The following is a 24,519-nucleotide window of genomic DNA, read 5'->3' on the forward strand; positions in this document are numbered from 1 at the left end:
GCAGCCACGGTACTCCTCCAGTAGACTTTATTTTTTTTTTTTTGTCTTTTTCCTCAGAGCCTTCTGCCACAACCACTCTCCCCCACACGTCAAGGTCTCGCTGGGGTCCTGGTGAAGCAGCACATCGTTCGAGATCCGGTCAGGCTTTGGCGTCTCTTAGGTGAGTCCTGAAGGGCGGCTGTGCAGGCAGAGGGGGGAAGAGGTATGATTGAGGAGAGTTTGACGTTGTCTTACCTTCCCTGCCTGGCACTGTTCTGTTCCTGGCTTTGGCAGCTGAGTGTTCTGCAGGGGCTCGAGGCTTTGGTGTGGTGACAGGATGAACAGTGGCACCTTTCCACAAGGAGCTCGGTGTGATTAACTGAGCACTTGAGTCATTAGAGCTAGGAGCTGATTTCAAAACTGCAGGCTGTGAAGTAGAGGAGCTGTCCCTGCCTCATTAGTGAAGCCGGAGACAAAACCTTTGTCAGAAATCCCATCGTTCGACCTTGCTGAAAGCCTCGTGCTGGAACAAGGGAGAAAGGTCAAAAGTTGAAAGGAAATCCTTGGAGCAAAAGCAGAGACGGGTAAAGCAAAAGCAGTTATTCTCGCTGCCCTCATCACGTTGGGAAGACGAGTTTGCTGATGCCTTTGAGATTTGAGCAGAACCAGTCGTGGCTGTTGTGGCAGTGTGGGCCTAGTGAGCTCGGGCTGCTTTACCTGTGAGAGGGGTCTTTTAAAAGTTAAAATAAAAATCTTTGGGATGGCAGAGAATCCTCTGGCAGAACTAGCAGGGGACGAGCAGCCCGCTCTGTGGGCTTACTCTTCTTCCACAGGAATGAGAGCTGCCCTCCTCCCTCGCTTGTCTTGCTGCTGAGCTTCTTGCATTTCCCTGGTGGAAAAAAGCCTTTGCTTATTGTTTTGTGGCAGCAACTGTGAATGTTACTGTTCGTAGCCTTATTTTCTGGGCTCTTGTTTTCCTCTCTGAGGAGCCTGCCGTTACCTGCAGCACGTACGTTTCTCTTTGTGAGCATTTGCAGTTCCTCGTGTGAGGCTGTTCTCAACACCCGAGTTAACTACGGGTTTATGCCTTGGGAAACGTGTACGTGTTCAAATGCCAAAGAAATCTCTTTGCCCCATTAAAATGATTTCTGAACAAAGCCGTGTTTTGATTGGATTGTCAAAAAATACATATATTCTCAAAGGAACCTGCAGGAGCCCGTCGCTCCCATTGCTCCCTCTGGCGAGACTGTCCCGTTTCCTCAGCGTGCAGACGGGGCTGTGCGCCCGGGTGGACACGGAGCTTGGCTTTCTGTGCGGTTCTTTGCCATCTCCAGTGTCCCCCTCGCTGTCTGCTGAGGTCCTCGGGTAGTCACCACTTCCCTCTGCTTGCCCACAGGTAGCACTTACTGCTTTACTACTTCGAGCTCTCGAGGGAGTAACCAGAAGAATGGAGCATCCAAAAAGAAATCTCCGCAGGAGGAGGAGGGTATGTGTGTGCCAGAAAGATCTTTCATGAACCAGGCTGGGCGTGCGGTGAGGGCTGAGGGGAGCAGCCTGGAGGATTCACCTCGGGGGTGGGGGGGTGTTTTGGCTTAGAGGATGGAGCTCTAAGATTTAAGACAGATGGTGAAACTGATTCTCTTTCTGTGCTGCCTTGCGTCCTGGGCAAAGAGCTTTGTTGAGGTTTGCTGCTTGGTGAAGGGGAACAGTGGTGTTGACTGAGCCGTGGGTAGGAGGTTCGCTTCGTAAACATGTGTTAATTCAGTTCTTCAAGGTGGATTCTGTTTTTTTCTTACTTGATTTACCTTCACTGGGGTTATGTCTCTACTTCAGTGATTTACAGAGCTCCGAACCTAAAAATAGGTTCCCTAAAGAGTTCTTAGCTGTGTTACTGATGGCACTTGCTCAGTTTTTCTTTTTTTTTTTTTTTTTTAAATCACTCTCCTAGATTCAGTTTTTGCATCTTACGCTGCCTGAGCCCAGGCATCCCGCTGTACAGGACTCTGAGAAGGACTTTTATCTCCCCAAATGTGTTCTGGACCCTAGGGCTGTACATGGAGTGCCAGATTATGTCAAAACAGAGCAGTGCCCTCGCTGTTCCTTAAGCTGAAGTGAGGAAGTTGGTGACACTGATGGATGGCTTGGGGGTGCAGGGAATAGCTTTGTGCTAGACAAAGACCTTGTGTAACTTCTGACTGGCAGTTCTGCTCCTCGTAGGAGCCGCTGGCACCTTCTACCGGTAGGTTTTCACCAAACACAGTTCAAATACGAGCCGTTTTGTGGGTCTCCCTCCAAGTCTTGGTGGTGGTGTCAACTTTCTGCTCTCTGTGGGTGGACAGCAGCTGCTTTCCCTTTAAACTCGTCCGCTTTGCTGAAGGAAGCTCTTTGCTCGTTTGTCCCTCCCAAGCACTGCAGAGATTTTCTAGGCCCTGGGCAAGGCATGTTCCCAGACTTGGTGGTGGAGGTCATCAGCTGTGAAGTCCCACGGCTGATGGTGTGTCCTGAAGCTGCTGGGACAGTTGAAGAAGGGTGTCAGAAGTGGCCTGGGTGAAAGCCTCGTCCTTCCCTCCTGTCAGTAATGCTCACAGAAGCGTAGCAGACCTGAGCATTTACTTCAGTTTATGACACTAGCTGATGCTTGTGGGGGCTGGCAATGCCGTGAGTGAGTTGTGCGCATCTGCTGTTTGCTGGACCTTTGGGTGCAGGACAAACCTGGAGACAGAGAGCTTCAGCCCCTCACTCTGCGAGCTGGCGGGCACTTAGCATCGTCCTTAAGTCATGCAAATTGTAATAGAATTTTATACGTATATGATGAACTTTTTACCTAGGTACCATCAAACCATGCAATAGCTTGGCTTTTCCTTCCTTGTGCTTAAATCCTCTTGGACTACCCGGCTTTTGAGGTAAAAGCTGTGAGCTGCTGCTGCCTTCTAGCCTGACGCATGTCAACGCGGCCTCTGAGGCGAGAGCGGCGGCCTTGCCCGTTTGACCCCTTGAACTGGGTTGAAGCCCGCAGTGGGGTGCGGGTGCAGGTATCACAGAGTTCTCATTAAGGAGGTTGGAGCTCAGAGGTCGGGGCCCTTGGTGTTTGCAGGATGACCCAGGGTAACTGTGAGCACAGCGCCTTGGAGAAGCGCTGTGGCTGTTCAGATGAGTAAACAGTAACCGGCTGCGCTTGGTGGCCTCTTTTCTGCTGTGATTAATGGATAGCTTGACTTCAGGAGGTGGAACGCTGCCCCGCGTCTCCAGGGGAATACTCGTCTCTGCAGTAATTATTAAAAAGAACTCTTCAAACTGTCACTGCAGCCTTTGCAAGGTTTTAATCGGAGAGTTCAGCTTTGGGGTTAATGGTAAATCATTGCTTCACGGAGGCTTTTTGAGCCTGAAAAGCTGGAAGTATTCCCACAGCTGTTGCTGGCAAGTGTCACTTCCAGTTACTGGTTCTCGTTTACCGCATGGTGCGGGGCGGCTTATGGTGCTCCCTGACTGTTGTACTGTAACACAGTCGCGCTTTACGTAAGCTTTGAAATAGGTTGGGTTTGTCCTTAATTAAATGCAGGGTGGAGGAGAGCTTTGTATTGCTTCCAGCTTTCTAGACCTGGTGTTTTCTGCTGAAATCATTCAGCTGGAGGTTAAAGGTCCTGGATAAGCCTAGCTCCTAGAAACGGGAGAACTGGTTGATATCGAATAGCCTATGGCCCATTTTTTTCCTGTGGTATCTTCCTGTGATCGTATCCCCAGTCCCAAGCGCTTCAGAGTGTGTTATCTGCATCTCCCCGTGTCTGAAATGTAATACAGAGAAGGGCTGTAGCAGGAGTCGACTCTGACCTCTTCTAGAGCAGCTGCTTTTCCGCATAGAATTGTGCTCAGCTTCTCAGGGTGTTGCCCAGACTAAGGCCTCCATCCTACTATATTTTAATTTTCCTTAATAAGACTCTGGTGGGTGTCGTCCTGCAGCTCTGATGAATTGCTTTGTTCTAACAAAGCTGGATCTAGCCGATAACGCAGAAGCGAGGAGATGGCATCGACAAACAAAGTGGATGGGCTGGAGGCAGCGTCTGAGCTTGTCACCGCCGTTGGAAACGGTGACCTTATCTGACAAGCTGCATTGTTTCTGTCTGGGACCCAGCCCTTCCCGGGCAGCACGGGATAGAGCTGGGAAACCAGTGAAAAACGGTGCTGAAGGACGGGACGCTTTTTATAGCTTCTGCCTGGGTCAGATATTTGTCCCTCTGTTTTGTGGCGGCGTGTGCAGGGTCTAATGGGCAGCTGGTGATAAACGTCGGTGTCAGAATATTTGTGAAGAATTTGCAAATAAATTGGCTGTGGGCTGCAGTAGGCAGCTGCGCCAGCAGCCCAGTGGCGCAGAGTTCATTTATTTCTGGGTGCAGAAGGGCGTTTGTGTTGCTGTTAAATCGAGTATCAGGACAAGAGCTAAATTACATATCAAGAACATCCACGTTTGTCTGGGAAGATGAGGGGATATTTCCTGTCAGCTTGACGACTCGGACACCGGCTGTTGGCATCGAGCTGTGCCGTAGCAGACCTTTGCAGGCCACGGGATTTTAAACTTCCCGCACGATGCAAGCAGTGTTGGGAGCCTGAAAAAAAGGTTTGGCGGCACATTCTTGAAGTAAACCGTCCCTTTTTCTCATGTCATCACCTCAGCATGTCACAAGTACAGTAAAGGAGGGGAAGAGCATCTGCAGCGGGAGTCCCTCTGCAGTACAGCTCCTCAGCGTGGACAGGTTATCAAACCTGTTAACCCTGAGGGCATGCCGCTTGGGGGAAAGCCTGAGCAGCTTTGTTCAGCCAGTGAAGCTGATGGGCAGTGGGCTGGGGTGAGCGGGTACGCTGCGAGTCACACCTCCTGTGCTGCCCCAGATTGACTGCATGTACCAATATTTCCTTAGGTAGTAGAAACGTTGCTGGTGTGACACAAGTAGAGCGACATTTGGTGGGACTGTGATGGGTCTAGTGGACTATGACCATCTGAAGTCTCCCAGACCAGGGTTGGTCTGCCTTGAACCAGAAAATGCTGTTCAGAGCTCTTCAAAGCGTGGCTGAGGGTGCTGCCTGCCCTGTACACGAGCTTCTGGAAGTGAGGGCCTTCCTTTGGCTCACTGATGCTTCCATTCCCCTCTTAGGGAAGCAGCAGTTAGAGCGAAGGAGGTGATTCTCCATCACCAGCTCTGCAGTCTGTGCCTCGCTGCACGGCTTTCGGGGCACAGCTGTTTACAGCTGCAAGCAGAGGTTTTGCTGTCTAGCAGGATGGGAAATTTGCCTTCTTCCAGGCAACTCTGAAGTTTACACCCGAGTGCCTGCGCTGTCATAACTGGCCCTTTGACCTGGAGCTGTTTCATGGCTGCAGCTGAGGCCCTGCAGTCTGACAGTCGAGGTCTGGGAATGTCACACAGAAAAACTGGCTCGCTCGCATCACCTTGGGCGAGTCACACAACCTCGTTTGTGAGCCCAGCCGGAGAACTGCCTGCGCAGTGCAGGTTAGGTGCTGCTCCTGAGTCACCAAACCCCCCTGAAAGGTCATGTCGTGTTCGCTGCTGTCATTTAATGGTCCCTTCTTTGGGCCAGAAAGTTCCACAATTACATGCTCATACCTTTTTTTTTTTTTTTTCCCCTCTGATACCTTTTCCCCTGAAGAGGAAGAGAAACGCAGGAAAAGGGAAAATCAGATGCATCTTGAACGTTTACGGGCGCTCCTCATCCTGACTTTCATAGTGCTGATGTTTCGATTCATGGTCGGCGAGAACAGAGAAGGGACCAACATTTCCTGGAACTATTTTGTGAACGAGATGCTGGCGAAGGGAGAGGTCCAGAGAATCGAAGTGGTGCCCGAGAGCGATATTGTGGAAATCTACCTGCACCCAGGAGGAACCCCGCATGGACAAGTCGTGAGTGGCCCTCATGGTGTGTCAATGACTATGTAGGTGTGGAACAGCTCTAGCTGGTACATCTGCTCTTCATTGATTGTTCTCTTTCTCCTATTGGAAGTTCAGGGGAGGTTACTCATATCAACCTGGGAACTACGACTTTCAGTTTAAACCCTAAAAATTAGTAATAATGGCCTGGAAGAAAATCTTATATATGTCTAAAAAGCTGGAAAAATTCAATGGTGTTTTTTCTACCGGCTCAGTCTGATACGTGAGAAGGTGTCTGGAAGATTGTCAGCTCCTGTTACTGGACCTTGTTTCAAAGGTGTTCCCCTATTTGAGCTGTAGTTTAGTTCTCTCAGACTTCCTCCTTCAATCTTCCAAAACAGAACCAAAGCAAGTGCCCGTTATCTGCTCATGCGTTCAGCCAGGCACTCTCGAAGGGTGTAACACCCCTGCCTTCTCCGCGTTGTGCTCCTCTGCTCGTGGCTGTATCCTCACCCTACAGTACTTAACATGCCGCTTTTCGTTGTGTGTCCCCAGAACGTGACCCTGCTGTACACGATGCGGGTGGCAAACATTGACAAATTTGAAGAGAAGCTGAGAGCTGTGGAGGATGAGCTGAATATTGATGAGAGAGAGAGAATCCCCATTTCCTACAAACATCCGGGCTTTTACGGAAAGTATGATACATCCTTGTGCTTGCTGTTGATCGTGTATTGGTGACAACATCCCTGCTTGGAGAGAAAAGTCACTTTCAACTAAATGCTGTGATACAGAGAACAAAAAAGCGGTCTCTGTTTTGAAGCACTGCCCTGTCTCTCAGAAAGAGGCATGTTCTAGATCTATCCTCGTGTTCCAAAAGTGAGGGTCCCAAGGAGGCGTGAGGAACTGCAGCTCACAGCAGACAGACCAAAACGTTCTGGGGCAGTGTCAGTGAGTCTGAGGAAGGTCTGTGTTCCCACACAGCTGAGCATTCTTTGTCCTTACAATCAGCTATTCAAGTGCAGAGTGTGGTAGAAGTCCTGACTCGACAAGCGCTGGTACGCCCTGCTCTGTGCAGCAGCTTTCCCGTCAAACTGCGGTGAGGAAGGCCTGGGGTGGCGGCTCAGCCTCTGAAAATAAACACCCCGGTTTGGCCTGGGGATCAGAGGACGGCCCGCGCTGGGGCTCGCTCCAGCTGCCAGCCACACACTGAGCAGAGCGGCTTTGATGCTGACGTAGGAGATCTCAGTGAGAAGAGCACTTCTGTGAGACTTCCAGCCCCTCTCTGTCACCCGAAACTGAGGTCCTTTGCTTAAAAAAAAACCCCAGAATGGCTCAGTTCTGAAATGAGCTATAATGGGTGAGGAGAGGGAAGGTCTGTCAAAGACTGCAGAGCACTGGCCAGGCTTTATCCTGTGCTTTCAGATGACGGTTTGTGGCAGTTGCTGCTGAGGCAGCTTATTTGTTCTTCTGTTAAGCCCAGCAGCTGTTTTTGCAGAACAGGATTGAAGGGGTCCAGCGTACACAGCAGACCTGGGAAGCTCACTCGCTGGGCAGGTGAACAAGTCCCCCTCCAGCCCTGATGGCCAATGTTGTTCAAACTTGTGTTTAACGGGAACTGTGGACAGTCAGTCAGCTGCCTCCCCTGCCCCTGAAAAGAGAGGGGGGGTTGTTCTGAAGAGATGATGTAGGGTCTGAAGTCTCTCAGGAGACTTGGTGAATGTCTGGAGAGTTCAGAGTCTCTGCCTGGAGCATGAAGCTGTGAGGCGCAGAGCGCTTGCGGCTTGCTCTGAGGTGTGGGGGCTCGATGCAGTTCAGAATTAATCCTGTTTGTGTAGCTGACTGACTGAAGGTGACTTTCAGTTCTGGCGTTTCCTGGGATCTCTCACCAAAAAGAAACAAAGGCAGCTGGGTACAGAGCACATGCTGGTCCCCTGGCTTCAGTAAATCATCCCTCTGCGATAGACGGAACACGCATTCCTAGTTTAAAGATAAGACACACAAGTGTGGCGAGACCAGATGATTTCACAGGCTTGTGAAGCAGAACAGGGTCCAACAAATCTCAGCCTGTCACTGACTCAGGACCCTTTTTCTCCTGTTGAAAGGATCCCTCGTTCAGAGTTCACAGGATGTCTGTCCTCAGTGTGTTCTCTTGTGACAGCATCAGACCTGCAGTGCTAGCTCTGCTCCTCACCTCCCTCCTAATGCGGCTGGTATGGCGAAGGATCCCAAAAATTGGTGGTGGTGTTGCTGTAGCACTTCCTTCTGCCATAAAGGACTTCTGAGAGACTTGGCCAGGGCAGCCCAGCCAGACTGGGCAGAGCAGCCCCTTAGCGGGAGACCCGTGCTGGGCTCTCTGCCAGGGTTGGGGAGTTGGAACCTCCGTGGGTCTCCTGCAGGGAGCTCCCTTCGGATGGGCTGCCAGCCCCAGGGTCCTGCTCGGTGGGGATTTGGCTGCCTGGACGTCCTGGTTTTATCATTAGAAATGCTTCTGAAGGGGTTGCTGAGGTCAAATTTCTTCCACAGCTGTAAGCAGTATTTGCCAGTGTCCTAAAGATCTATAATTGTTGAGGTTTTGCGGGGGTTTATAGGTATCTATTTTCTTGGTGGCTCATCGCCACCCTTGTAGCCTAAGTGTCAGGACCCTGAAAATACTGATAATTCAATACTGGGAAAATGTACCAAGCTGTGGCCAAACGCTTCAGCGTGTGCCTGTCTCGCTCTTGTCCTTTCAGCGATGTCATTTCCCTGCTAGTGACGCTGATGGCTGTGTCCATGTTGTGGAGCATCTTCCGCCTGCTCAGGGTTGCCAGCCGGGTGGGAGGATTCAACGCCTTTGTGAGTATCTTGGATCGTGATGCTGTTTTGCAGCCTGGGGGTGGTCTCACCTTCTTCTGGCCTAATCGCTTCCCCTTCTCCCAGCAAAGTCCAGTGCAGAAACAGAATTAACTGGTGCCAGGGACTCTCCCGTCTTGCCTCTTTTCCTGTCCCAATCATTTGACTGGGTCGTGCAGCCGCCGGCCCCTTTCTCTCGCCGGCAGCAGGGAGGGCTGAGCTCTGTGAAGCTGCCGGCCCCTGTGCTCTGCTGTTCGCAGAGCCGCTCCGTGTGTTGCAGCTGCAGATGATGTTCTTCACTGGGTTCTGCCAGGAAGAGGAATAGCTGCTTTCTGCAAAGGGAGCTCTCAATTTATAAAATATGTTCAGGCTCTGGATTTCATTATGTGTTGGCCTGTCCCGCTGCCACATGCCTCACTTGCAGCATCAGTCAAGTCTCCTCCTCCTCTCTTCCACCCTTGCCTGGATCAGCTGCTGAACTGCAGGAACCAGCCCAGGCTGCACTGCCTTGACCGCGGGGATCTGGGATGAAAAGAGGGTGAATTCAGTCCCTTTCCCCCTCAGCCTCCTCTTCTGGCTTTGGCATTCTATTTACCCAGAGGGATGTGGCTGCTTAGAGAAGAATATTGTAAAGAAGTGTTGAGTAATGAGGACCTTGAGGACGGGCTTCTGTCCTTGCCCAAGTGGGGACAGCTGGTCCTGCGGGTTTAACTCTTCCTTTAGATAAGCTGAGGCTGAGAAGCTATAAACTTTCTTCTCAAGGAAAAAAAAATAAATCCTGAGTAGCTGTTTTCAGTGGAACGTAATGAGCAGTTACAAGTCGGGCGTGTAACTGAATTCTTGCTTTGCCTGTCGCTGGCTTCATACACCCCAGGAGTCCGTTAAATGCCAGAACCTATCATGCTGCCCTGGGCTGTGTTGCCGTAGAACCCAGTGGCAGCATCAGACAACAGTGCAAAGTGCCTGTTTATGCATTTGCCAGACACTGTTGGTAATTATTTACCCTGGCAGTTACTTACCATCAATGTATATTCCCCAAAACTAACTGTTAAAGATCAGAGCATTGAGAAATCGGGGAGAAGATCCCAAATAAGGGTTTGGGCATTCTGCACGTTTCTAGTAAGTGGAGTTTGAGCTGGATTGTGTCGAGGCTATTCCTGCTAGTTTATTCTGTCTCTTCCCCACGTAAGGATAAATAAAGTTTGAGTCAACAGTCTGGCTGTGAAGCGTTTCCAGTTACACACCAGTGCGTTGGTGGGAGTTTCAGTGTCGTTTTGAGGGGCAGCTTATACATCTGCTGTGCTGTCCCCCGAAGAACAGCAAAGAGCTTGGTCCAAAGTCAAAGCGTGACTTCAGTCCTTGTGCTGCCTTCCCCAGAACCAGCTGAAAATGGCTCGTTTCACCATCGTGGATGGGAAGTCTGGAAAAGGGATTAGCTTCAAGGACGTGGCGGGAATGCACGAGGCAAAAATGGAAGTCAAAGAGTTTGTGGACTATTTAAAGGTATATAAATGTAGAACAAAATCTAAGTGCTTGCTACTGGTCTTCTGGGGTGGGTGGCTGACCTGGAGAGGAGGGTATATTCTTCTCGTCATCCTTCATGGTGCTGAGCAGCCTCTGTTTAATAAGCTGAGAGCTGTCAGTGCTGTCATCAGCGATCACTGTGTCTCCGGTTCCTTAGCAGGAGTGCAGACGTAGCTGCTGCCGTTAGCAGCTCGGAGCACTGTGGGGAGGCTCTGGGAGGCCGTATTTTTGTGCAGATGCTTCATGTGAGCTGTGGTGTTCCTGCAGAGCCCTGATCGCTACCTGCAGCTTGGGGCTAAAGTACCCAAGGGTGCCTTGTTACTGGGACCGCCAGGCTGTGGAAAGACGTTGCTGGCAAAGGCGGTGGCTACCGAAGCACAGGTGCCGTTTTTGGCCATGGCGGGCTCCGGGTTTGTGGAGGTGATTGGAGGTGAGTGGCTCGGGAAGGGTCTGGAGTGTGCTGGGGCTGTGGTGTTGCTGGAGGGTGCTGGCTGGGCCACTTGGAAAGGGCAGGGCTTGAGCCTGTCTTTGCATGGAGAGGGGGAGTTGGATACTTCTAGTGACAATATCAAAGGTTTTCGGTGGCAGGAAGTACTTCATTATGTAGTACGTGAAAGGCGTGCCCTCTGAATTGCTAGTTGCCTCTCTCTGACAGCGTGCTGCCGCAATCCTTCACCTGACAGCATCATCTCCCACTTCCCGGTACCTATTATTAAAGCCATTGACTGAGGCTTCCTTCCTCGTGTGAGAATGCTGATGGGTTTCTGCTGCGCCCTGCGGATGGGGAAAGGATGGCCTCTGCCTTGGGATTTCCATCTTCCTCCTTTTCTTTCTTCTGGATCTCCTGAGACCCCACAAGGGTCAGCGTGCAGGAACAAGCTCAATATCTCTGCTGCTGACCTGTGGAAAGACCAGGAGTTCCTGTTGGGAGCAGAGCTGCTCTTGCAGCAGCTGGCAGGGCCCCTGCAGCTTTGGGACTCAGCTGAAAGCCAGCACGCTGCTGGAGTTGCTGTGCCTAAGGACTAAACATGGGGTTGTGGGGCTATTCCTTCATGCCAGGAGTGTTGAGAGAGGGGCTGAGGGTTTGCCTGGTGTCACATGTCTCACTGGGAAGCCGGTAATAGTGCTTTCCAGCTCTGCTGACAGTTTTCTATCTCCGAGGCTTATTTCTCCTCCCCTTCCCCACAGGTCTTGGAGCTGCCCGAGTCCGGAGCCTCTTCAGAGAAGCCCAGGCTCGCGCGCCCTGCATCGTGTACATCGATGAAATCGATGCTGTGGGCAAGAAGCGCTCGACCAATATATCTGGTTTTGCCAATGCTGAGGAGGAGCAGACCCTAAACCAGCTGCTGGTGGAAATGGATGGTCAGTATTTCTCCCTGCCTCTCAGCAGCTGGGCCCTTACCACCTTAGAGATCCAAGCCCTCGGCCTGCGTGCCCCGTCCTGACCCTGATTCTGAAGGCACTGTAGCGTATCTTGCTTCAGCTGTCCTTAGTTAGGCAGGACTGCTCCAGGGCCGATGGGGCCTAAGGAAGTAATTGGGCTCAGGACAGAGCTGGGACTAAGTTGTGGAGAAAACCCTCTTGAAACCTAGACATCTATATCTGCTTTAAGGGTTTGGGGCCAAATCTAGTAAATTTTGAAGTCCTGGAGCCGACTGGTTTTGTGACTGTACTGAAGACCCTGAGTCGGAAGAGAGCAGAGTGTCACATCCAGAGTGAACTTGCTCCAACAGCCACGTGGGCATCGCCCTGCTGATAAATCCCCAGGAAACGTGCACTAGAGGTGGTGGCTGGCAGAGGGCAGCAACCCCAGGGACTCTTACTGCAGAGTCTTGTTTTCCCACCGGCGACTGCAGAAGTTACTTGCAGTGCTGAGGAACCAGCAGAAAAGGAACTGGCAGCCAGGGCGCTGCCCTCTGCCGAGGGCAATGTCTGGGTCCAGCTGGCCACTAAATTTCATTGGATCTTTGCTGTGTTCCATCTCAGGCAGGTAGGGGTTTACAGCCCGTTGAGCTGTCCCAGGGGGACATAAGGATTGAGATCTATCCTTCTCCCCTCCTTTGGCTTATTCTCGTGTTGGCTGCCTGACTACAGCATCCCTCGCTAAGCAGAGAGAGAAGCTCTGCACGCAGCTCCTGGCTGCACTGTATCTGGAACCAGCCCTTCTCTCAGACACTTTCACACCAGTGCCAAAAGGAAAGATGCTTTAGCCCTTCCTAGCCATAACTGTCAGCCTGCAGCACTGACCCAGCTTCAGTGCTGCTGTGGCTAAATCTTATTATCACAGAGCAGGGTAAGGAATAACCAACCAACCTCCCACCCATCAGGGCGTGTTTCTGTCACTCTGTTGTTCCGTGGGACAGAGCTGCCTTTTCCCGTGGCTGCGACACTTGTTGTCTTACCACACTCTCCACAGGAAAAATTAAAAGTCCTGCACTAAAAGCATCCCCTTTGTCCAGACCTTGTTAAAGGGGTTCAAACTGCTTTTTTACTGAGTATTTGCAACGAAATGGGGCTGAAGTAGAGCACGTCCTGCTGTTCAGCAGCAAGGCTGCCTTCTGGAAACCGCTCTGGCATCAACCCTCTCTGTTCTAGGAGAGAAGCTGAGGCTTGTAAAAACGCTTTCAGCCAAGGGTAGGTGTTCCTCTGTTCCACACGCAAGATGATCTGAGATTCTGGATCTCTGCCCTTGCTGCAGGAGAAGTTGTCAGCAGGAGCTCAGCGTGGTACAGATGGGGTAGGGTGGTCCTGCTGCATAGGGACCCTCTAGGGCTCACTCTGCTTCAGCACAGGTCCCATGAACTTTCTGAAGGGGAGGAGTGAGCTTTGAATAGGTCCTAAACATGCTTGAAACACGCAGTGCTGTGTAGGGACCAGAAATGACCTTAAATACATGTATGCAGTCCCCAGGGACTTTGCACATGCACTGCCTTGGAGAACTTGGCGAGGCAGGTGAGTACCCTTGGAACGGCTGTACCTATTTCTCTGTAGTGGGTGGTCTCAACAAGACCAGTAGTAACACACAGACAGCAGTCCTGGTGTGGGGGGGTGGGGTTTATCTCCTGGCAGTTGTAGGGTGAGCTGGCAGTGTGTTAACTCTGGATTAAATGGGTCTCTTTGGGGGTGTGTAGTCAGTACTGTCCACATCTCCAGACTAAAAATGAAAATGTCTCATTTCCTGTGAGTCTCAATTCAGAAATTAGGGGACAGCTCCATCAGAAGGGACTTGTGTACTGTAATGGTCCCTCTTTGTGCTGCCTCATTTATTTATAGATTTATATTGTCTCATTATTGGTGTCTCATACAGCTCGTGCTAACTCCCTCATCTTGCTACGTGCTTTATCAAACACGCTGAAAGAGCCCAAGGAGTTTGCAGTGTCAAACAGGAGACGCTGGTGGGGACTGTTGGGTGTTACCTGTTGGACCAGATAACTTGGTCGTTATCTGACCGAGTGTGTCACCTAAAGAAACCCCCACGTGCTGTGGCAAAGCCCTTCTTGGGGTGATAGAATCAAGGTTTTTAGAGGGTTGAGGGTAACAGCCCAGCACAGGTGGAGGAGCGGGGTGTGTTAGTAACAAGGGAGCCTTGAAAGGGGAGGTTGAGAGCTCTGTGTTAGCTGTCGTCCACTCACACTGATGGTTGAAGTTGTGCATGGCAACACCACGGACCCGCGTTAGCTATTAATTTGAACAAAAAATCATGGACAAAAGTAGATCTGTGAGTCATAGGCAGTGGCTGTTGGAGCGGTGTGTTCAGCGGAGATTACTCAGAGGTAGGGGAGAGGAAGAAAAGGAGGGTCAGAGCGGAGTGGAACCTGCTCTGCAGGCTGGAGGAAGGATGAGGACACCAAGAAAAAAGCCATTATGCTAAGCAGCGTGGGCTGAATGTGCAGTTTGATACTCGGTAATTCTGGTACGCAGATTTTAGAGTCATTGTAGTGCTCTTCCTACGAGCGACCTTGTTTTCCTTCCCTCTGATGGCTTTCTTCGTGTCTAGGGGGAGAAGGGGAGGAACCGGAGGGAGCCTGCGCATACAAAGGCTGTTTTCAAAGCCGGAGTGACACATGTACTCCAGCCTTTGTCAGAGCAGGTGCCTGCACTGAATAGGGAATCTTCCCTCACAAACTGCAAACAAGCGGAAGAGGAATGTGACCCAAATACCTCCTCTGTTCTGGATGCGTTGGAGTGGAGCGCGGCAGTCAGGGCAGATCCGTGGTGCTGAGAGGAGATGCAGGACAGCCTGTGGGAGCAGGACCTCCGCCCCGGGCTGTGCTGCACGCCCGTGTCTGACCCCACCCCATGAAGGTGGCCCTGTTTCAGTCACCCTGTTGATGGATGGTGGCCAAACGGCCAGAGAATGACACGGTGTTGTACTGCCCGTCCAGCAGAGTGGTGGGGCAGTGGGGAGCAGAGCGCTTCCCAGCTCAGGTGGGCCCTCCTTCCCTTCCTAAAGTGATGTCATGTGCAAAGGCTGCAGGTCTGAAGGCTCTCTTCAGGCTCGGTGTTCAGAGCTGGTGTTCTTTTGTGGGTGTGACTGAGCTGTGGGTTGTAGACTGCTCCTTCAGCTGAGCTTTGCCCGTGGAAGCCGAAGCCCGCGATGTGCCTGGAGATGTTGCACTGGGAGCAGCAATCGGAGGCTGCAGTTGCAGGTCTGTGAGCAGCGTTTCGCACCACTGGGACATTGGCTTGAGAGCAAGTGGGGCAGAAGCTGATGAGAGGAGGATGCTCTCAGTGGTTCTGGGTTTTTTTATACTTGTTCTAATAGTCAGACCTATTTTAAGAGAGTCTTCCCAGCTGCAAAGCAGATAATGTTCTGCACCGTCTAATCCTGCCGTGTGAATGAAGCCTGCTGTCCCCCAAGTGCCTGCCAGTCTCTGCTGATTTATCACGCTCCGGAGTGCGGTGTAATACCTGCCTGCAGAACGGCCGGCTTCATCCTCTCCAGAAGCTTATTGAGACAGCAGCCTGCGGGGAGGAAGGGCTGAGCTTTGCGATAGCGCAGGCTGACAGAGCCCGTCCTCTGCCTTACCTGTAACCTTAATCTCTCTGCTGAGCTCTTGTTCGCTGACACATTTGGCAGCTCTTCTGGTGGAGCTGGAGAGAGCTGAAACTCGCCTGGCTTACGTGCACAAAGCTGCCTCTCCGCAGCATGTGGCTTGGCAGCGGAGGAAGCGCATGGGAGCAGCGCGTCCCCTCCCTGGGAAGGCTTCGGTGTGCCAGGGCTGTCAGATCTGCTGTGAGCAGGTGACTCATGCCCAGGGGCCTGCGGGCACCTGGTGGAATGGAATAAATCAGCAGCATGTGGTTCAGTGATTCAACACGAGCTCTGGCTCCCCACCCAAGCGGCACAACCGCCTGCTCCGTTCTGCCCTCCGCCAACTGCCAGTGCTCAGGCTGCCCAGCAAGCCCTGGCCACCTTCGGTGCCTCTGTAAGGGGCAGGAGTTGACTGAGGCCCAGGGTGAGACGTCATCTCCTAACTCATCAGAATGCAGACATTCCACTCTGGTTTCTAGTTGGAGCAATTTCCAAATGTGGCAAAAGGAAGAGGGGGGAAAAGGTGCTTAAAGCCAAGACTTAAGTAATTGAAAAGGGAATTTCAGAGTATCCAGATGACCAGAGACTGGCCTGAGCATCCTGGGACATTCTTTCCTGTCCTGTGCTCCTGGCTGAGGAGGGAGGACACTTTCTCGTCAGCTGCCCCAGAGGATGCTGCAAACACCCTCTGGCTTTGTGCTAAAAGCTCTCTTCGTGCTAAAGCATCCTGCCCGGCCCCTCTGTATGCTGGCAGCGCAGAGTCTGTGCTCGGCTCGGCACAACCGTCACCTTTGGGTTTGTTTCCCGACAGGAATGGGGACCGCAGACCACGTCATTGTGCTGGCTTCCACCAACCGAGCCGATGTCTTGGATAACGCTTTGATGAGACCCGGGCGTCTCGACAGGCACATCTTCATCGATCTCCCAACACTCCAGGTACGTGCCACCGACTGTCCTGTCCTTGCCATAGCGCTAATGACTGAGGTGTCCCAGTCCTTGCTGGTGAGTCACTGGCCTGGCAAAGGCTGAGCTTGGAGGAGATAGAGAGGGTGAGCTGCCCTCTGCCTTTATCCTCCTTTACCTGCTCTTGCTTGGGGATCTGTCATGCTGATGCACTTGGTGTTTCTCTGAAGTGAGACTCACTGGTTCAGTGTGTCTCTGCTCGGGTGGGAGCTTTGGTGGATTCTGTGAGCTTCTCCTTGCCATGCAGTTGCAGGACTATGTTTGTGTCTTCTCTCCTGGGAGTTGGGAACCACCTAATTGGCAAGGTGGCTTGTGTGAGAGCCTAAAGGGTCATGTGCCTTGAGCACCGTTTGTTCTGTAGGTTTATTGTCCTCGCTGTCCTTGTAAGTCTCCTAGTTTTCCTTTAGGCAGCCTCTTAGGCGACTTTCTCCTTCCAAATGCTTTTTAAATCCATTTATGAGGAGTCTTCCGTGTCTGCTGTGTTGACATTTGCAGCACAGTTTGGGGAAAAGGCTCAGCTGCAGTGAAGATCTGTCTGCTCTGCCAGCACAGGCTCTTCTTCTCCCATCTGTGCTTTACTGTCGTCCTCCCAGTTCTCAGTTAAAATACCTTAAATGCCTGGTAGAATCTGGCACCAGAATCCTGAACCGTGCAGCTGCCCTGGGGGAGGAAGGGGAAAAACCCTGGCAACGGGGTCCATTGTTTTAACCAGGATCTCCAGGGCCAGAATGAGTCAATCCTCGGCTACTTGCCAGCTCTCAGCTCACCCCCACCTTTGTCTGGGAGATGGTGGCAAGGCTGAGGAGCTGGTAGTTGGGGTTCTCGGTTTGCAGTGTAGAGGGAGCAGGTAGAGGCAGTCAGAGCTCCTGCCTGCGAGTGCTTTTGTGGAAAGAGAGAAGTTCAGACAGATCGTAGTGAAAGTTGGGAGGGGAGAGTGGCCCTAAGAGCGAGTGGTGACTCACGGTAAGGCTGGAAGGACATCTGCTGTGAATCTGAGAGTGGGGTGTCGATCCTGCAGCACCGAAAGGCTGTCAGGACATTGCCCTCTGGTGGCAATGTCACTGTCCGTCCCCGCTGCCGGGGCCTGCTCCTTCCCTGCTCCCTGCCAGCCCTCGAAGCTGCTGCTCATGAAGGCTTCCTGGGCTCAGATGTGCTGTGTTCTTTACAGGAGAGAAGAGAGATCTTTGAGCAGCACCTGAAGGGTCTCAAACTGATCCAAGAGGCCAGCTTCTACTCACAGCGCCTGGCTGAACTCACCCCGGGCTTCAGCGGTACGACATGCTGGGTCCTCCTGGGGCTGCTTTGCTGCTTCTGCGCTAGTTCCGTAGTTCAGGCTGAAGCTTCTGGGTTGCTTAGTTTTAACAGGGTGTTTTGGTCTAAAGGGCTTTTTTTCAAGCTGCTTCCATCTCTGAGGAAACAGTGGGAACTAACCAGCTCCCTGGTGAGCACTGATGGCTGTTTTCAATCTTGTGAAACTTCTGGGACTAGCAGGGTGTGTGGGTAGGGAGAACACACCTTTGTGAGGAACCAGCGCTCATGCTCCTGTCCAGGCTGTTGCAGAGGAGGAGCTGTTGCCCATCAGGGGAAGACTCTTAAGTTGATAGAGGTTACCAGGGAGGCGGCGGGAGGAATGCACAGCAATTCCTTTGTGGGTCAGAGTCGAAGTCAGACAGCTCTGCCTGGCTCCTGCACTGAGCCTGCTTCCACGGCCAGTCCCTGGGAGTCTGTACTAGTGCTGAGCCAGGGGCTCCAGAGTTCCTGTTTGTGTGGAGTTCCTGGAGTATCCGTCCTGGGTTTCCCCTCGAACAGGCCCCAGCACACTGCCTCTCTGTGACTTCTCTCAGCAGCCCCCTGCCACCATCACCCACCCACACAAACTGGGAACAGATGTTTGTTCTCTGGCGTGCAGAGGTTGTGCAGTTGCTGTGTGAGCAGCGCGGTGGCCGAGGCCAGCCCGGGCTGCCCGGCCACTCCCCTACTGCCAAGAGCCAGCCTTGGCTTTCTCCTCCTCGTTGATTGCTGAACCCTGTCCCCTGTGTGGCAACACCGCCTTCGTTGCCAGGGCAGTCGTATTGTTCAAATCCAACACAAACACCAGCAACTAGCTTTGCTCGCTGTTCCCAAGGAACAAAAGCGCAGGATGTTTGACTTCCTTCGGCCCTTCCCCACGTTTGCTCTTGCCTCTTCTGTCCCCCGAAAGTGCCATCACAGAACCCGCTGTAACTCTCGTAAACTCTCGTTCCCAGGAGCAGACATAGCGAATATCTGTAACGAAGCAGCTCTTCACGCTGCTAGAGAAGGTCACAAATTCATCGATACTTTCAACTTCGAGTATGCTGTGGAAAGAGTCATTGCAGGTGAGCGACCCAGCCGTGTCTGTTGTGGTCTTCGAGGCTGTTCTGCTCTGGAGAGGAGCCTCGGAAGGGGGTTACGCTTGGGGAAGGCAGATAGGTCCTAACTGCTCTGTCCTCAGATGCCGTAGTCACGGTAAGTTCTCCAGACACCCCCTGAATGGAGCTGTCTTTCTGACTCTGCAGGCAGCCCGAACCTGTAGCTCAGGGAAAATGACCCTTCAAATCTGTTCGGCTTTCTTAGTTTAAAAAGGCGGGGTTGGTTGTGTTTTAGGTTTTGTTTGTTTTTTTTTTTAGAGAGTGGAAGTATCTCTGGGTTTTCCTTGCTGCTCTGGCCACCTGCTCTATAAAAATGAATAGCAAATAGGCTACACATGCTCAGCAGCGAGAAATGCGAGATTGCTCTGTTTGGCCTCAAAGGCTCTGATGAGCTGGCAGAATAACCTGAAAGACAGTAGAGCACTGTTCTCCCTCTGGGAACATCCTGTTGGCCTCTGCCTGTCTCCTGTGCAGTTGCCAGCAGAGGAACCTCTGGAGATTACCCTGGAGCAGCGTATCATATAGGGAGGGGGAAAAGAGTTCCCACAACTCTTGACCTCACCTGAGGGATTTGAATATGGTGGGTTTTGGTCTGAACTGCCCCTCTAGCCCAGCCGTGGTTTTCACAATCAGACACGTAACTGCTCCCAGGCTGCGGCGGCAGCATGGAGGGGTGAGCCTGGGCGAACAGCGGCACGCTGCACTCCGCCTGGAGTGTGTGGTACAGGATGTTTGTGCTGTGTCACTTGCTTCCTGATCCTGCAGTTTAGTCTCGAGTGTTTGCTCTGTCAGAAAATGCCTGAATGATTCCTCGTGTTAGAGATCTGTGAGAAAATACCTGACAGTTCCAACTGCCTCTTGCAAACAACCCCCTTGGGGAGCTCTGGGTGACTGTGGCCAGGCTTGCACGAAGCCCAAACTGTATGCAGCAGCTCCCAGGAGCGGACAGCGAGACGACTCAAGTGGTAATGCAAAGCCCTTATCAGCTGGAGCAAAGATGTGCTTTACGTCCCCGTCTACAGTAGAGAAGGCATCAAACTGGCCGGGATTCCCTTGACTGTTCTCCCTGAGCTCCACCTGTGCCTTAGTTCTCCCGGGAGTGGAAGATACGGCATCAGGCAGGCGAGGCGACGGGGGCTGTGCAGCAGAAGGGCTGCAGAACGCCGTGGGGCTCAGCGGGTTCTCTGCTGAGCCGTGTAAGAGTCCAGAAAGTCTTTCTGTTGCTTAGTTGGGACAGCGACCTGGCTATTTTTTGTAGACCAAGTCTGAAACCCCAGACAACCCTCCAGGCCCGAGTATTAAATGTCCCCTTGCCATGGAACAGAAACACTTCTGAGTTTCACAATGCAGAGGGCATTTCAGCTGCTGTAAAAACTTTTCTTGAAAGAAAGAAAATATTCCTGTGCTTTCCATTATAAGCTTCTGGTTTTAATAAGAGCGGCTTGGAATCCAAAGAGGACTTTGCAAGTCCAAAGACCCTGTCAGCCTCAAAGCTTTGTGCTGCTGGGAGGGAGGAGCCCCGGCTCCTCGCTGTGGCAGGCCCCATTGTGTCCTCAGTCTGGGAACAGCAGGCAGTCAGCACTGCAGCTCTCCTGGGAGCGAGGGAGGAAACCTGCGGAGCGCACAGAGCCTTTTAGGGGTGTCTTTGGCAGAGGTGGCGGAGCCTGTTGTCTCGGTAGGTTTGTGCGTGCTGTGTAGGGCCGGCAGAGATGCACTGGAGCTGTTTCCTGGGTTGTTTGTCTCATAAACGTGATTAGCACAGGCCTTCGGAGAACTTCCCTGCCTGGAGATGACTTGATGTAGGAGAAATAATCTTTGTAGGCGCGCTGTGAGCTGTTGTGGAGAGCACGGTCCCTCCCTCCCCCCTCGGTGGGCTGACAGAGGAGCGCTTGCAGAATGTTTTAAGTGTGTATGTGTGTGTATAGTGTATATATACATCCTCCTATAGGAGGAGACACTTGGGCGCGTGCACACGGGTAAGGGACTGACTGATGCCTATCAGGGCTGTTGCAGTTAATCTGGTATTCCATCACTATCGTGCCTTGCGGGGCACAGTGGCTTCCATCGTCCCTGAACAGTAATTTTACAAGATCTGCCACACTAATTTTGCTGGTTCCTTGTTTAATAAAGCTCTTGACTTTGTTTAAAAATTCATGCTAGTAGAACATGTTGTTTTTGAAGACATCAGGCGAGCTGGGTGTAACGCTGCTGTGGCTCTTCCTGCTCTACCCCCTGCTACTGCTGGCACCGGTGGGGCAGCAGCTTTAAAGCGCTGGTACCGTTCCGCGTTCAAGATGCAGAGCCCTAACGAGCGCTCGACGTGCGTTGAGTTCTGTAGGTGACGCCTCTTCTACCGGCTAGAAGTTTTACTTCCATTCAGCACTTAATTTTATTAAATTTGTAATTGGGGTCAGTCTGCTTCACAGGCTGCTGCGTTGGAAAATAGGCGCTTTCAGAACTCACCTTTTAGGAGGAAGCACGAAGTGTGAGTTATGACTTAATTTACCAGTTCTCAGAAGCCGGGGAACGAGCTCGCACGGAGCACATCGTGTGTAATCGGGCACTTCCAGGGTCCGGAGAAAGATTTTTCGTACATTCTCCTGGTGGTTTGCTGCTTTGAATGCTCCTAATGCACAGGAAACTCAGCTGGGACCTCTCTTGTATATAATGCAACATCTCGCTTCTCTCATGTCCTGCCTCGGGGACTGGAAGCCCATGCAGAGGAATCGGGGTGATATTTGAGCCAGTCTCTGCTCAGGGCTTAGTTTTGCTGGGGTTTATTTTTTCCAGACTGACTTGCTGCAGATCTGTCCCTGGGCAGAGATAGAGCGTACCATGCCTCTGGCAGAGCTGGGAACAGAACAGAGCTCGGCGTTCTAGAGCTCTGATCTAATCAAATGTTAAATTCTGTGTCTAATGATTAAGTCTGTGGTAAGGCGGGGAGGGGGGAAGTTCCTGCTGGTGTTTTCAAGCAATCCAAGCTTGGATTGTTTTCTCCTGCAGGGACAGAGAGCACCTTCCACAGCATGGAACCGAAGGGTAATTTTTACTGTAATTTTAATGGTTGTTACTGCCTCTCCCCAGACAAAGCGCGCTGCGAAGCTCGCTGGCTGTTCTGCCTTGTGCACTCACTGTACAAGATTCCGCCCTGCTGGTTACCCCCGTTGCTGGCTGTCTTATCGAATGCTCGTCTCTGTCACCACAGGCACTGCCAAAAGAAGTAAGATCTTGTCACCAGAAGAGAGGAAGGTCGTGGCGTTCCACGAGTCGGGTCACGCGTTGGTGGGCTGGCTGCTGGAGCACACTGAGGCTGTCATGAAGGTAACACCACTACCGGCTGCTGCGGACCAAAGTCTGTCACCGGGTGGGAAGAGGATCCTATGGGGTTCCCCTCTCCAAGATGCCTTGATCATTTTGTAACACTGGTGTTGAATTCTGCCTTGCCCTGGCCTCCGTGAGCCTGGAGCTGGGAGTGCTGCAGCAAAAGAAATGGCAAATATGGAATCATTTAGGTTGGAAGGGACCTTGAGATTGAGTCTGTTAGCACAGCCAAGTCACCACTAAAGTATGTTGCTGAGAAGTCTGTTATTGGGCTCCGTGGATGCTGGTGATGGCGCAAAGCGGAGGAACCAGCTGTAGGAGCAGCCTTGCAGTGAAAAGCTGACTGTAAAGTTGTTGGAGCAACTGAGTCTCCTGCTGCTGCTGCTCAGCTCATGCCCTGCTCCAGGCACAAAGCGCTGCAGGATCTTTCCCTGCCATGGCTCCAGCATGTCACAGCTGACAGAGCTGCCCTTGTCAGAGCTGCTGCTGGGCAGGGCTGTGTTTTTCAGGGTGCCCGAAGACCTGGTCTGCAGGGAAGGGCCTCCCTTGGGCACCCTGGAGTGCCATGTCTCCTCCCTTAACCCTGCGGGGAGGTGGAGAGTGGAAATGACAAGGGTTGACAGCTCCTTGGCTCACCACCAGCAGCAAATTCACTCTGAATGACCTATTGTATGAGCTGAACTGTTGCTAATTACTCTCAGTTAATGGCTCTTATTTTTGTGAACACCCTGCCTCTCTCTAGGTAGTCTCAGTGATTCTGGAACACCATGAAGTGGACTCTGTTTAGCTCATACCCTCCTAAATCTCAGCATTTCACTGGCTTGTTGTTAAGGACAGTCTCCTTTTCCTTTCTTGAGCAGAAAGTGGTTGTCTGTAGCTGTATGGTGACATCCTGCAGGGCTTGGCCACATCTCTCTAGGTCAGCCTGTCCCAGAGCTTCTGACAGTTCCCCTGGGAATAGAGGTCCCTTGCTGTTCTCCTCTGCTGCTGCCGCTGGAAGCTCCTTGTTCCCTGGGCTGAGGGAGCTGCTCTGTGTTGCAGGTTTCCATAGCCCCTCGGACAAATGCAGCCCTGGGATTTGCTCAGATCCTTCCGAGAGAGCGGTACCTCTTCACCAAGGAACAGCTGCTGGAGAGGATGTGCATGGCCCTGGGGGGCAGAGTGGCCGAGGCCATCACCTTTAACAAAGTCACCACGGGTGAGCAGCCAGGCCCAGGCAGGTGGGGGTGGGGCTGCAGGAGCCTGGGCTGCTTCCATCGCTCTGTCCATCTGAGCACCAGGCAGAGGTTGGCCACTCTGGGAAGAATAATTGGCCAATTGCGTGGTTTAATCTTGGGCTCGTGCTTGTGAGCATGGAGGTGTCTTGTTGGTTGCCTTCAGGATGTCTTAGAGTTGTCCCAAAGCCTGAGGACACAGATGCAACCACCTGGTGAGCCCCTTGGCTCTGGCGGGGCCTGGAGCTTTCTGTGCCATGTTCCCAAGCAGGGTAACAGCAGGCAGGGGCAGGCGAGTGCTCCACGTGGATGCCCTCAGTCCTGCGGTACACGTAGAAAGGTCCATTGGCAGTGGGGATGTTCAGCTCCCTGGGCTCCTGTGGGTCCTCTGGTCCCTCAGCTAGTGGAACACGTGTTCGTGCTCCGAGCCGGCAAGCATTGCGTCTGTCTCTCCCGTGCAGGAGCACAGGATGACCTGAAGAAGGTGACCCAGATCGCCTACTCCATGGTGAAGCAGTACGGGATGGTGCCCAGCATCGGGCAGCTCTCCTTCCCGGACCTCGAGAGTGCTCCTGGAATTGGCCGCCGCCCGTTCAGCCAGGGGCTTCAGCAGATGATGGACCACGTAAGGCCACCCTTGGTTACACCTTCCCGTTTGTTCTTTGCTCTCTGCAGCTCAGTGGAAAAATATGAGTTCCACGGTCCCAAATAATTTGCGTTTCTGTCAGGTGTTAAGTGAATTCGAAGAACCGAGCACTGAGCTGTTCCCTTACTGTGTGCAAGGACAGTGCCGTGAGGTGTCAAGGACAGGCAAATTCCCCCTACAGCTCAGCCCCACAGCGTGCTGCTCCCTGGAGCTGCAGCAAGCGGCTCTGAAACACCCCACAAGCTGCGAAAGCCACAGTCCTGCTTCCAGTGGGGACCAGACCTGGTGAGCTCCTGGAGCCAGGAGGTGCTAGTGTGGAGTTTGGAGAGAGGGAGAAATGATTTGTGGGGGAAGAAGGAATCATTTGGGGAGGCTGGGGAAATACCCGGCTGGGGAAAGATTCTGTTCCATGAAGTCTCTCCAGGCCCTCAGGAGTCCCGTGTGTGTCTGAGCTCGGCTATGCAGTCTTGGGTTACAAGAGACCTGGGTCTTAAAGTCTCTGTTACGTAACTTGAATGTCTCCAGTTCCTAAATCAGAGGGACTGTCTAACCAGAGCAGAACGATGGGCCAGACCCACTGAAAAATATCACAGAGCCACCAAATCGTTTGGGCTGGAAAAGCCCTTTGAGCTACTTGAGTCCACCCCGTTCCCCAGCACTGCCAGGTCCCCCCTGACCCCTGTCCCTCAGCAGCACCTCCACACGGCTGGGAAACCCCTCCAGGGATGGGGACTCCACC

At 52.4% G+C, this 24,519-nt stretch overlaps 1 protein-coding gene across 1 annotated transcript in view; it reads left to right on the forward strand.

The window, feature by feature from the left end:
• Window positions 1-57: 57 nt before the first annotated feature.
• Window positions 58-24,519, forward strand: part of SPG7 (spastic paraplegia 7 (pure and complicated autosomal recessive)) — a gene marked incomplete at both ends in the record, with an annotated part of 26,703 nt that continues 2,241 nt past the window's right edge. The window contains 14 exons of the mRNA XM_010134799.1: window positions 58-160; window positions 1,376-1,465; window positions 5,638-5,888; window positions 6,411-6,550; window positions 8,588-8,690; window positions 10,065-10,190; window positions 10,479-10,641; window positions 11,400-11,573; window positions 16,058-16,182; window positions 17,378-17,480; window positions 18,456-18,566; window positions 21,805-21,920; window positions 22,962-23,118; window positions 23,596-23,759. Coding sequence (XP_010133101.1) covers window positions 58-160; window positions 1,376-1,465; window positions 5,638-5,888; window positions 6,411-6,550; window positions 8,588-8,690; window positions 10,065-10,190; window positions 10,479-10,641; window positions 11,400-11,573; window positions 16,058-16,182; window positions 17,378-17,480; window positions 18,456-18,566; window positions 21,805-21,920; window positions 22,962-23,118; window positions 23,596-23,759 — 1,926 coding nt within the window. The remainder of the gene's footprint in view (window positions 161-1,375; window positions 1,466-5,637; window positions 5,889-6,410; window positions 6,551-8,587; window positions 8,691-10,064; window positions 10,191-10,478; window positions 10,642-11,399; window positions 11,574-16,057; window positions 16,183-17,377; window positions 17,481-18,455; window positions 18,567-21,804; window positions 21,921-22,961; window positions 23,119-23,595; window positions 23,760-24,519) is intronic.

Source organism: Buceros rhinoceros, unplaced genomic scaffold (genome assembly GCF_000710305.1).
Source record: "Buceros rhinoceros silvestris isolate BGI_N320 unplaced genomic scaffold, ASM71030v1 scaffold28134, whole genome shotgun sequence".
In the NCBI taxonomy this organism is placed as follows: Eukaryota; Metazoa; Chordata; class Aves; order Bucerotiformes; family Bucerotidae; genus Buceros; species Buceros rhinoceros.